This window comes from Pristiophorus japonicus, chromosome 2 (assembly GCF_044704955.1).
Source record: "Pristiophorus japonicus isolate sPriJap1 chromosome 2, sPriJap1.hap1, whole genome shotgun sequence".
NCBI classification, from domain to species: domain Eukaryota; kingdom Metazoa; phylum Chordata; class Chondrichthyes; family Pristiophoridae; genus Pristiophorus; species Pristiophorus japonicus.
Window position 1 is genome coordinate 331,511,653 of NC_091978.1, and position 13,188 is coordinate 331,524,840.

At 43.1% G+C, this 13,188-nt stretch overlaps 1 protein-coding gene across 5 annotated transcripts in view; it reads left to right on the plus strand.

Annotated features, from left to right (window-relative positions):
* Positions 1-13,188, plus strand: part of inpp4b (inositol polyphosphate-4-phosphatase type II B) — a 697,459-nt gene that overhangs the window by 119,198 nt on the left and 565,073 nt on the right. For 2 of the 5 annotated variants that reach the window (XM_070872076.1, XM_070872113.1), the window contains exon 5: positions 10,470-10,588. The exons of the other annotated variants lie outside the window; for them this stretch is intronic. In XM_070872076.1, the coding sequence (XP_070728177.1) occupies positions 10,470-10,588 (119 nt within the window). The remainder of the gene's footprint in view (positions 1-10,469; positions 10,589-13,188) is intronic. 5 annotated transcript variants of the gene reach the window in all.

The following is a 13,188-nucleotide window of genomic DNA, read 5'->3' on the forward strand; positions in this document are numbered from 1 at the left end:
CTTCAAACTGTTTTTGGTTGTCCGTGAATCTCAGTTTGGTCTAATACAAGTGCTTTCTGCACGTTTGCCCATTCAACAATTTAACAACCAACACTCTATTCCCTTCTTGGCTAATACAGTGCCAGCAATACATTTGGGACCATGACCGTAATTGAGAATAAACACAGGATCATTAACCTCAATGTCATGCGATACAGCCGCGCGATCGTGGTACACGTTATGCCGGTGCCGCCGGGTTGCTATGTGATCATTGAGATCCGGGTGGACTAAGGAAGCCTGGTTTTGAGTGCTCTCTTTAACAATTCTGCAGGGGGATCCCCGGTGAGTGAGTGGGAGCACGTCCAGTAGCTGAGCAGGACCCGAGATAACTGGGTCTGCAAGGAGCTGTCCGTTACGCATTTCAAGCTCTGCTTGATCGCTTGGACTGCCCGTTCCACTTGACCGTTGGATGCGGGCTTAAATGGGGCAGACCTGACGTGCTTAATGCCATTGCGGGTCATGACCTCGTTGAATTCCGAGCTGGTGAAACATGGTCCAGTGTCACTAACGAGGACGTCGGGCAAACCATGGGTGGTGAACATGAACCTGAGGCTTTCAATGGTGGCAGTGGACGTGCATGATGACATGATTATGCATTCAATCCATTTAGAGTAAGCATCCAATGCTACAAAAACATCTTTCCTAGAAGGACCAGCAAAATCTACATAGACCCTGGACCATGGTTTGGAGGACCATAACCACAGGCTCAATGGAGCCTCCCTGGGTGCATTGCTCAATTGTGAGCAAGTGTTGCATTGGTGTACACATGACTCCAATTTGGAATCAATGCCGGGCCACCAAACGTGCGACCTGGCGATGGCCTTCATCATGACTATGCCTGGGTGGGTACTATGTAGGTCATGTATAAACGTTTCCCTGCCTTTTTTTGGCAAAACCACGCGATTCCCCCATAGGAGACAATCCGTCGGTGGAACGGCTTAATTTCATCTTACATTTCCCCAGGAACCGCCGACCAGCTCCCATTAAGGATGCAGCTTTTTACTAGTGATAGCACAGGGTCTTGGCTAGTCCAGGTCCTGATCTGGTGAGCCGTGACAGGTGACCCCTCTCTCTCAAAAGCATCCATTACCAAAAGCATCCATTACCAGAAGCATGCCTGCGGGTTGTGCCATTTCCACCCCGGTGGTGGGCAATGGTAGCCGACTGAGGGCGTCAGCGCAGTTCTCAATGCCTGGTCTGTGGCGGATTACATAGTCATATGCAGATAATGTTAGTGCCCATCTTTGGATGTGGGCCGAAGCATTGGTGTTGATACCTTTGTTTTCTGAGCAGTGAAGTAAGCGGTTTGTGGTCGGTTTCGAGCTCGAACCGGAGACCAAATAGATATTGGTGCATTTTCTTAACCCCGTATACACTTCTTTCTCAACCATGCTGAAGGCTCTTTCAGCCTTGGATAAACTTCTGGACGTATATGCAACCGGTTGCAGTTTGCCTGACACATTTGCTTGCTGTAACACACAACCGACTCCGTACAACGACGCTTCACATGCTAGTACTAAACGTTTACATGGGTCATACAATACTAGTAACTTGTTAGAGCATAGCAGGTTTCTGGCCTTATTAAAGGCTGTTCAAGATTTACCCCAAACCCAGTCATCACCCTTGCGTAACAGTAAATGCAAGGGTTCCAGCAAAGTGCTCAACCCCGGTAGAAAGTTACCAAAATAGTTGAGTCCCAGGAATGAACGCAGCTCCGTCACATTCTCTGGTCTGGGTGCATTCTTGATGGCCTCTGTCTTGGAGTCCGTGGGTCTGATGCCATCTGCCGCAATATTTCTCCCCAGAAATTTGACCTCTGGCGCCAGGAAAACACACTTGTAGTGTTTCAGCCCGAGTCCCACTCTGTCCAGTCGCTTTAGAACCTCTTCCAGGTTGTGCAAGTGTTCAGTGGTGGTACGACCAGTGATCAAGATGTCATCTTGGAACACCACGGTGCATGGAACCGATTTCAGCAGACTCTCCACGTTCCTCTGGAAGATGGCCACAGCGAGCAAATCCCAATGGGGCATCTGTGGTACATGAACAGTCCTTGTTGCATGTTGGTGCACGTCAATTTCTCTGACAGTTCAGCCAGCTCCTGTGTCATGTAAGCAGAGGTTAGATCTAGCTTGGTGAACGACTTTCCCCTGCTTGCGTTGGGTAGTGGGTACTGGTCCTGTAACGAGACTCGGTTGATTGTTACCTTGTAGTCCCCGGAGATTCTGACCATTCCATCGCTCTTTAGCACCCGCACGATTGGACTGGCCCACTTGTTGAACTCGACTGGCGATATGATTCCCTCTCGTTGAAGTCTGTCCAGCTCGATCTCAACTTTCTCTCGTGTCATATATGGGACTGCTTGGACCTTGTGATGAATGGGCCGTGTTCCAGGAACAAGATGGATCTGCACTTTGGCACCTGTGAAGTTGTTGATGCCTGGCTTGAATAATGCCAGGAATTTGTTTAGCACCTAGGCGCACGGGGCGTCATCCACAGAAGATAGCGTTTTGATGTCATCCCAGTTCCATCGGATTTTTCTAGCCAGCTTCTGCCGAACAGCGTTGGGCCATCGCCTAGTAGAATCCATAGTGGTAAATCATGCACCATTCCGTCGTACGATACCTTCACTGCTGCATTGCCGAAAACAGGTATGAGTTCATTGGTGTAAGTGCGCAGCGTTGTGAATCGGGCTCAGTTTTGGCCTCTGCCTTGCTGCCCCACAGTTTCTCAAAAGCCTTCTGGCTCATGATTGATTGACTCGCCCCCGTGTCCAATTCCATGGAGACTGGAATGCCGTTAAGTTTAACTTTTAACATTATCGGCGGGCTTTTGGTGGTGAAGGTGTGTACCCCATACACTTCCTCTTTATCCTCAGGTTGGGTTGCCTCTCCTGCTCGTTCAGCGTGATACGTGCTAGATCGGGCGTCCTCTGCTGACTCTGCCACGTGGTGAGTCAGAGGTCGCTTGTACATTTGCTGGAGGTGCCCCATTGTTCCACAACCCTTGCACACATAGTGCTTGAATCAACATTGATGGGCTCTATGACTGCCACCGCAGCATCAACATGTTAATGGATTCGCATTCGCACCCCACAGCGGCCTCTGAGTCACCCTAGGCCTGGCCTCTGCGGTAGTGTGGGCGCTACCATGTATAGTTCTGCCTGCTGAAGGCATTATTTTATGCACAGTGCTTGCCGGTGAGCTTCGATGCTGTGGATTTATGTTTTGTGTTGTCGCTCGTGGATATGAAGGCTTGGGCTATTGTGATGGCCTTGCTCAGATCTAGGGATTCGGCAGACAGCAGTTTGCAAAGAATGACCTCATGGCCGATTCCAAGCACGAAAAAGTCCCGCAACATTTCCCCCAAAAATCCAGCAAATTCGCACTTGCCGCAAGGCATCTTAGGTCAGCGACAAAGCTCGCCACGTTCTGGCCCTCTGAGCAATGATGCGTGTAAAAGCGATACCTGGCCATCAAGATGCTCTCCTTCGGCTTGAGGTGTTCCTGAACCAGCGCGCACAGCTCTGTGTAAGTCTTGTCCGTTAGTTTGTCCGGTGCCAGCAGATTTTTGAGGAGGCCATATATCAATGACCCACATACGGTGAGGAGATTCACCCTGTGATTGATCGCCATCTTAGCCGTGTCGAGACACTCAACGAAGGCTTCCCAATCATCACTCAACAAATCTCTCAAGAATACCAACGGCAGCCATTTTCGCGTGAAAGTTCATGATCTGTAACTCGTCGTCAATTGTTAAGTTCAGAATAACTCCACGAGGCTGTGTTGTAGGCTCAAACCATTGTGACCTTGGTCTCTTTTTAATGTAACTCCAAAGTGGGGAAGCAACATCGTGGATCACCTTTTATACCTGCTTGCCCCAGGGTGCACAGGTGACCCTTGGGTCTCCCACAGGTGTGCCCTCTAATAGCAAGTCTTACACGTTGGTGAGGTTTGCATACATAAGTCACTGTTGTAACTGTTCTCAAATTAAAAGTTTTTTGTAAGTTATGTAAATTTGCAAGTTTAAAAGTTTGTAAGTGATCATAACTGAAAACTTTAACGTTTGATACAAGAATATTTTTTATTAAGTTTAACACTTGTTTGTACTTAACTTTTTGAATAAAATATCTTTTAAATTATAGCTGAATCATTTCCATCATTTGTTCCATTAACACAACACAACATTACGGAACAGGTCCAAACTGTAAACATGGTGTATTTGAAATAGTTGCCACTGAGCCTTCAGGCAGCAAAGCGCTCACAGATGAGCTGCTGACACAAGGCTCGAGCAATCACTAAAGGGGCACAATGGCCCGCCCTCCTCTGCCGTCGTGCTCTGGGTTCAGGTAGTTGCATGGCTTCCTCGTCATCCTCCTCCTCGTCATCTGCATCTTCCTCTTCATCATCAGCCACTCTCACCTCGGGTGGATCTTTTACTACCAGCTGCTGCTACCTTATGATGGTTAAGTTATGCAGCACAGAACAGTGAACTGACCGACAATCTCGGGAGTATTGCAAGTAGCCTCCGGAATGGTCCAGGCATCAGAAGCGTTGTTTCAAGATGCCAATGGTCCTCTCTATAATGCTGCGTGTCGCAAATTGCGACATGTTGTATTGATGGTCAGCTTCAGTCCGGGTTATGCGTAGGGGCGTCATGAGCCAGGTGGCGAGGCCGTACCCTTTGTCTCCCAGCAGCCAGCTCTGCCCTTCTGGCTGCTGTTGAAACATGGCAGATATTGTGCTCTCTCGTAGGATAAATGCATCATGGGAGTTCCCAGGGTATTTTGCATCAACTGACATGATGCGATGCATGTCGTCACACATGAGCTGCACATTAATAGAGTGGAAGCCTTTTCTGTTCCTGTACATCTTTGAATCCTTCAAACGTGCTTGCAAGGTGATGTGGGTGCAATCAATGCAACCCTGTACCTTTTTGGGAAGCCAGCAATCCTGGAGAAGCCCACAGCCCTGTCATGCATCGCCTGGGCGGTCATGGGGAACTTTATGTAGTCATTCCTCTGGGCATATAATGCAGCAGTCACCTGCCGAATGCAAATATATGTTGCATGTTGAGAAATGGCGCACACATCCCCAGTTCTGGCCTGGAATGATCCAGATGCATAAAATGAAAGTGCAGCTGTAACCTTTTCAACTGACAAAGCAGTCCTCCTGACGCTTCTAGTTTGCAGGTCTGCTTTTAACTCACAAATCTTGGTTACATCTCAGAAACGCAGCCTTCTCTCTCAATCTGCATCACTCAGGTGCAGGTATGAATGCCTGTCTCGATATACCCGACGTGGGTAAGGCTTCCTGCCCATCATCCTACATGCTCTTGACGTTCCTCATGCGATGACATTAAATCAATCATCTCCTCTGCAGCACCATCATGACTTGCATAAGGTATGGCATTGTCAATATTACCCCCATAATTATATTGTAGCTTTGCAAGAAGCTCAAAACAACAGGACAAGGAGTTAAAGCTTCTCTCTCTCTCTCTCTCTCTCTCTCTCTCTCTCTCTCTCTCTCTCTCTCTCTCTCTCTCTCTTCCCCCCCCCCCCCCCCCCCCCCCAAGGTTGATGCTCTAGTATGGACCACACCCTGGTCTGCACATGTGCAATAGGCTTGCTTAGAATGGGAAGCTAAGCTTTCAATGAGGACATTTGGGGCAATGGAGTCTAAAGCAATTCTTCAATTTTAGATTTTTGTTTCAAAGTACCACCCCACCACTGACTGAACGTCTCCTCACCGAGCCCGAGGATCAGCTGGCAGAATTGCTCCCTCGCCTAGACACACCAGCTCGGCAACCCCCCAACCCCCACCGGGCTTCTTTTGAAGCCGAGCCCCTGTGTCCAGGCGAGGGAGCAATTCTGCCGGCCGATGCTCAGACCCTCGAGCCCGGTGAGGAGACGTTCAGTGGTGGCGTGGCACTTTGGGGGAAAAAAAAAATCAAAAATTGCATTAGACTTCCATTTTCTCTGCTTTGAATTTAAAAAAAAATTAAGCTTCATGATGCATATTCTTTGTCTTCTTAACTCCCTCCAAAACTTCGCCTAAAAACGATGGCATCTTTCTGCGTAATTTTTTTTTTAATGTGCGCTGGTTTTTCTTAAGTGCCCAGAAGGATTTTTGGGAGTGGTCACTTACGCCGTCCTGGGAAAAATGTAAGTTGGCCAAACTTGCTTAAATGTGAAAAACTGGCACAGACATCAGGTTTTGCCCCCATGACGCAAAAAAATCCTAACCTAAAAAAAATGGCAACTAACTGAGTTAAGTTGGTGCAGAAACTTTGGGGAAACTTGGATATTTTAATTTACGCAAAAAAAAGCAGCGTGCGCTTAAAAAAAAAAAAAAAAAAAAAAATTTTTTAAATGGCGCAGTGAACTGGGGAAAATTGAGCCCATTATTTTCAGTATTGAGTATCTCAGAATTTTGCATCATTTGGCCACAAGGGATGAGTGAATTGACTTTAGTAGTTTCTATATTGATCTAAGCCAGCGAAAAAAAATGTTAAAATCAGACCTTGGATTAAACTGATTTAAATCTACTATTCCTCATCAGTAATATAAATGAAAAATGGATTTATCTTCTAGTTTGATCACACTTTTTATTTGTTATTGAACCTTCCTTCCTTTGTAAACCAATATCATTTTTTCCCGGTTGTCCCTACTTAGTTGCTCAAAATCATGCAGTCTCCATCATTGAGGAAGGGAGGAGGATCCAAAGCAAATTGCATGGAGAATGTAGGACTCACCACTGAGACTAGTCTGAAACACAGAAGCCCAAAATATCTAGAGTAAATTAATTCCAAAAATGTAACAAAGATATCCTGACTGAAGCTGTCTGTTTAAAATGATGGCTTAAGGCATTGCACTGTGCATAGAACTGACAAGTCCCAGGTTTGATCCCCATTCTGTATTGAGTCAGCCACAGTAACAGTAGGGGCACGACAGTTGGCCTCTGACAGTGAGCTGGGGAGAAATTATCTAGGATTGCTGCTTCTGATTGCTATTCAGTGACTCCTGCTAGAAGATGTGCATGTCTGTGGACAGAATCTGGCTTAGTTATGATGTCTCCCACAATTTAGTTGCTTGCCCATTGTTCTTGGTCTGAACATGCACATGATGATTGACTAATTGAGTGAGGTTCCGGAGCAGGAGTTAATGTGCTGGGACAGTTCAGGATGCTCATGAGCTACTTTCTGCGGAGATTTCCAAAGTTGCCCTTTTTTCATTGCCTGTTGGATCGTGCAAGATTAGGCAAAGCCTTTTGTATGCTTGCTTCATTCCTTATTCTTCTGATTTACTGCCAAGTGTTCCCAGGCTATTTAATTTCCTGTTGTTAGTGCAAGTAAGCTTACATTTTTTTTGTCAACTTTTTGGGGCTTTCTGCCTGTCCCATCTATCTTGCGACCATACCCTCACAGCTTGCCATAGAACACGGCCACCGAGTTACCTTGCTACCTCGTCACCAAACCTTCACACCGATTGCAGTTTCAGCTGCCCAGTCAATCTTGTCACTCGTGCCAGATTCGTTGCTGCTTCTGCGAATTTTGTTGCTGCCAGTGTTGCTAAATAAATGCATCCCGTAATAAAAATCTTCCTGGGTTAATAAGTTTGGGGTTAAAGTTAGTGTTGGATTTGAATTTAGGATTAAGAATGGTTTCGACTTGAGGTTGATTTTGGAGTTAGGATTGGGTGTAGGCAGATTTTATTTCAATGTGACTTAATTCAGTTGAAGAATAATTTAAAAAATCTTTCACAACCTAAGTACTTCTTTACAGCCAATGAAGTACTTTTGAAGTGCAGTTACTGTTATAATGTAGGGAAATGCAGCAGCCAATTTGTGCACAGCAAGATCCCACAATCAGCAATGGTATAAATGACCAGATAATCTCTCTCTTTTTTTTTATATAGTTATTGGTTGGGGGAATAATATTGGCCATGACACAATGCTCTTTGAAAACTGGAAAGGGATCTTTTTTGTTCATCTAACATCAGATAGGGCCTCGGTTTAACATCTCATTGGAAAGCCAGCACCTCCAACAGTGCAGCACTCCCTCAGTGTCAGCCAAGATTATTTGCTCAAGTCTCCGAAGTGGGACTTGAACCCGTGACCTTCTGACTCAGGTGAAAGTGAGCTAAGGCTGACACAATAGTATTTATTTAAACAAGAAAGTCTCCGACTAGATGGATTTGCAAGAGTGAGAGTGACATTTGTGATAGATGATAAAATATTTTATGAACCAGTCTCGTTACTTTCGCAGCTCTTCCTCACTGCTGGTGCTGCTCATTCTGGGTCAAAAGTTGCTGGGGCAAAGTGAAATGTTATGGGTAAGGCTAACTATCACAGTGGCAGGGTCAAAAGTATACATGTTGATGAGGGAATTACGTCGTCTTAGCAAAAATAAAGTACTTTTGTCCAAAATTCAGTTTTATTGCTAAATCTTTGAGGGCTTCTGTTGTCCTTGGAACCTCATCCGAGAAAGAGTTAATGCTTTTTGGGGTGGGAGGGAAAAAATGAATCAGCTTATTTCCCCACGAATGAGACCATCATTTCTTCTTATGAAAACAGAGAACTTGAAAGCACTTCACTTTTCTGGTACGCACGTTTTCCCTAAAGGTTAAAGGCTCAATAAAATTTACTGTAAATAGCTTTTTTTTAAGATTTTTTTTTTATGGACCTTCCTTAAAATATGTTTGCATTTGTGATGTATTAAGTAAATCCCGGGTAGAAATTAACAAATAATACAGGCCTTCCATGTACAGTATAAAGGCAAAATGTGGCATTTAAGGTGTCATGAATATTTACCATAGGGTACACTAGTTTATTGGTTATCCAGAGGTCTGCACTAATAATCCAGAGAATGAGAGTTCAAATTCCACTGGCAGTTTGAGAATTTGAAATCAGATTTGTATTTTAAAAATCTGGAAATAAAAGGCTGGTGACCATGAAGTTGTCGGATTGTGTCATTTTAAAAAAGCCAACTTTGTTCACACATGTTATTTATGGAAACCCTGCTCTCGCCTATATGGAACACGGCAGTCAATGTGGTTGACTCTTAAATGACCTCTGAAATGGTCTAGCAAGTCTCTCAGTTGTATTAAACCGATACAAAGAATAACATGCAGAGGTTCAAGAAGGAGGCCATCGTTTACCCTCTTCTCTCAGGGCAATAAATGCTGACTTTGTCAGCAGCACCCGCATCCTGAGAATGTTTAAAAGGTAATTGATCGATGTATTTTCTATATGCTCAAACCAACAACAATAGAAGAAATACCATTGAACTGAAGTATTTACTTAAATGAAAAGGAAGGAGTTTCATATAAGGAAAAAACTTAATTTATCATGAAGCTTGATGTTTTAAAAAAAAAATGACGCCCAATAAACTAGGGGGAAGAGGATGGACATAATGAGGAGTATTGGAGAGATGGGTGGGGGACAGTGTTGGAAGAATATTACTGTGATTACTTCATTATAGAGGAAATGTTAGTGATATCAGCCTTAGGGAATGATGCTAAATCTCTGAAATTTTTAATGTTGCCACATAGTTTTTAATAAACATGTTGGATATTATCAGTAAGCAGTGATTCTGCTTTGAAATCCTTTCTGTTCCCCTCCTCAGATATCACATTTCACTGATGTGTGTTTGATTACCGTGCAATGTTATGTTAACAGTGCTCACGGAGAATTCTGTTTAAAGTACACTGCGGCACAGATTTCATTTCCTGAGCTACATTCCTTCTGGCAAATGCATTAAGTAGATTGATCTGCACCAGCTTGTAACCAGCCGAGTCGGTTTTCCAAAATATTTCCTGTCTCATTAACTCACTTTTAAATTGGTGAAGCTCTTGTTTCTGTGAATCATTTTTTTTTTAAATTACACTATGCATAGTCCTTTGAGACTTCTGAATGATTTTATTCTACTGTTTGCTAATGACCAGTTGTAGAACCATTCCTATATGTGTAATAACTGAGTGAAAGGCAGTGTAGTGCTAAAGACAAGCTGGGTTTCTGTACGGAGAGACTATTCAATTCTGTTGAAAGCTGGTGTTTTTGTTGCTGTTTAAACTTATAGTGGATGCTGTGGAGTAACAGATGGTGAAGTGAGTTATTTCCTGATAAAACATGGGTAGTGAATTAACACAATGATGCACTGTATGTATGCATGCTGCGCGCAGATCAGTCAACTAAAGAACATTTGGCAGTAAAACATTGGCAGGAAATCAAATAGAGGATGGTATAATTTATGGAAAAGTCTCCAAACAAGCTTTGACATGTGACTTCCTTCAATAAGCTTTTCTTCCAAGGACTTCCTTTAGTTGGAAAGTTCCCCTTTAGAACAGAGTGTTCTGCTCAGGCTAAATCTAGTCCTGTCCTGATCTTTTATTTTAGAAAGTCCAGCTTACAATTCTTTTCTGCATTTTGTACCAGCATGCAAGGAACTGGTGGCTACAGTCCGTGATCGAAAACCAAATTCCTTTGTGCAGATCACTGTCATAAATCCTACACAACAGAACCTGACCAGATACTCTAATACTGAAACAGTGGAGGTAAGTGTATCTATCATTGGTGCTCTTATATGTGTTTAATTTCAGTTGCCTTCTGCATGTAGATTTCCTTATGTCGGTCTTGAAACATTTCTGAAGTTCTGTTAGTGAAAATAATGACCGCACTCCCACCCCAGAAAAGAAAGGGATAAGGTTGGAACCTGGAGCTGAAACCTAATCTTTTAACAATAAACTGTTCAAAATTTTGTGTAAACAAAGCTTCTAAGCTCCCAGCAAACTGTACTGGCTCAATTTTGTTGTAACTGAATCGTGTGCCTGGAAGCCTTGACTGATTATCTTTTTAATAGCTAACTACATATTTTTAACCTTATCACTGAGGATAGTCATAGCTTATTCAACGGTTGTGGAAATACTTTACACGTTGACCATGCTGAAACCAGGAGGATTGTACCCTGACTATTTTGATACTGGCTGGCATTTTTTTTACTGAAAAGCTACAGATGGCAGTGGCACATAATACTCCTGCCAGCGATAGCATTCTTTAATGTAACTGAGACCGCCTCCTGCCACCTGATGGAAATAGAGCTCCACATTTTTTGTAGGTTCTATGTGCTGCTGTCTGATGCGGTTTCTCCTTGCTCTGTGTGTTAAATGCACAGAGCTGATTCTGGGGATCTACTTGCATGAATCATGATTTGCTATTGTGTGATATGTTGATTCCCAGGCTTGCCCAGGTGTGCATTGTGCCTCATGACCTCACTGTCAGTGCTCCTCGGTTTGTGCTGATACAGTCGCGAGAATTGCAGTGCGCATATTTGTATCTATAAATCAGTCTGCAATCGCCCTACAGTAATAGTGGTAGCAGATTGAAAATGAAATAAAGCTCAGTGGTGTGCAGAGGTTGCAGGCCTCTTGTTTAAGTGCTGCTTTCACTAGACTCTTAAGAATAACATTAAAAGGCACTCTTTTATGCTTCCTCATAGAATGCAAATACAGAGCAAAAAGTAGAATGATGCATGTAAGCTTTGAATGGCATTCAGGGAAAGGTTATTTCGTTTCTAACAGATTACCCCTAATGGAAAACAAACTAGGCTGATTTTAGCTGTACAACTGAAGAAATTCTTAAGAAGATTTTTGTTAAAAGCGTGAAAATTTTTTTCCCAAAGCATAAAATGACAACTGCTGTGTGCTCCGTTAAGTCACGGGGAAAACGACAGGTGCTGAAGATGTTGCTTCTGATCACTCAGCTCCCTGTAGACTGCAGATCCAACTGCTGCGAGCTAAACCTTTGCTCAAGTTGAGACTGTTTCAAACCACTCGCTGTTCTGTTTGGTTCCAGCACTTCACTGCAAGGTATCAGTTTTGATTTCACTGATTTAGCAGGTGATTGAAATGCAGCAGGCTAATTGGCTTTGAAGGTGACTCATTTTGCTCAGAGACCAGAGATCTCCATTTCTGATTTTCTGGATTCCTGTGATAGGAAATGTTGCACTTTCTGCAGGAACCAGTGGAGGAAGTGTAGTTATAGATCAAACGGTTGATGTTCCTTTGTAGGAACTGAAGTGTTTACAGAAATTCTGAGGCTGTATAAACTGGTGCATAAAACTCTACAAATTGTATCCTTTTTTAAAAAAAATTAAACTACAATTCAAACATACGAACATGAATTATATTCGAGCTCTTCAAGTAAGTGATCTTAAAAAGTGTAGGTGATTGAAATGCAGCAACAGCAATCACATGCATGAAACAAATTTTGTTTTTTCTTTTTATAATCACCCTTCAGTTTTCTCCCCTTCGCTCCTGAATGCGTTGACTTGTGCTGGGGTTGTGTTCTGAGGACGATGACACTCTTCCAGAATGGGACTCAAGTTATCATTCTTTATGTGGGATCCCAGACTGTTGTGTGACAGCAGGCTTCTTGACTGTGGCAGGCATCACAGGCTATCCTTTCCTTATCCAGCAGGTGTCACTAACTAAGAGAGAAAATAAAGACTTTCATTTATTTAGTGCCTTTCATGACCTAAGGACGTCCCAAAGCGCTTTACAGACAATGAAATGCTTTTGAAGTGTAGTCACTGTTGCACTGTAGGAAATGCGCACAGCAAGCTTCCACAAATAGCTAAGTGATGATGATAAATAATAAAATAGGGATAAGATGGAGGAATAATGGTTAATTGTTCCCATCTTTAACCCAGGGGCACTGAGACCAATTACAATACTCCTACTATCGTCATTGCTGAGATCAGCTCATTCAGAATAGATCCAACTTGTGACCTTCCTGGTCTGTGTCCATTTTCCAACTGAGTCATTGGGGGTGCTTTTTCAAAAATTAAGATTTTGGAATTGCTTAACTTTTTCTCCTGTCTGAGTATTTAGGCTTTAAATGAAATTGTTCAATTTTCACTATGATTTCCCTATGTTATAAACCATGTTAGTTTAGTTATCTTATATACAGAGGAAAATATACTTAATCGTTTTTACTGTTTACAATATTTTGTTAAAATGTCAGTTTCCTTTGTTCTAATGATCTTTGCATTTACAAATTATTCTAAATTGTAAAAGAAACTGTTCCTGAAACACATTAAAGCCAGATATAACTCTGTATTCGCCATGTAAATAACTCTCAGCATCCAGAGATAAAA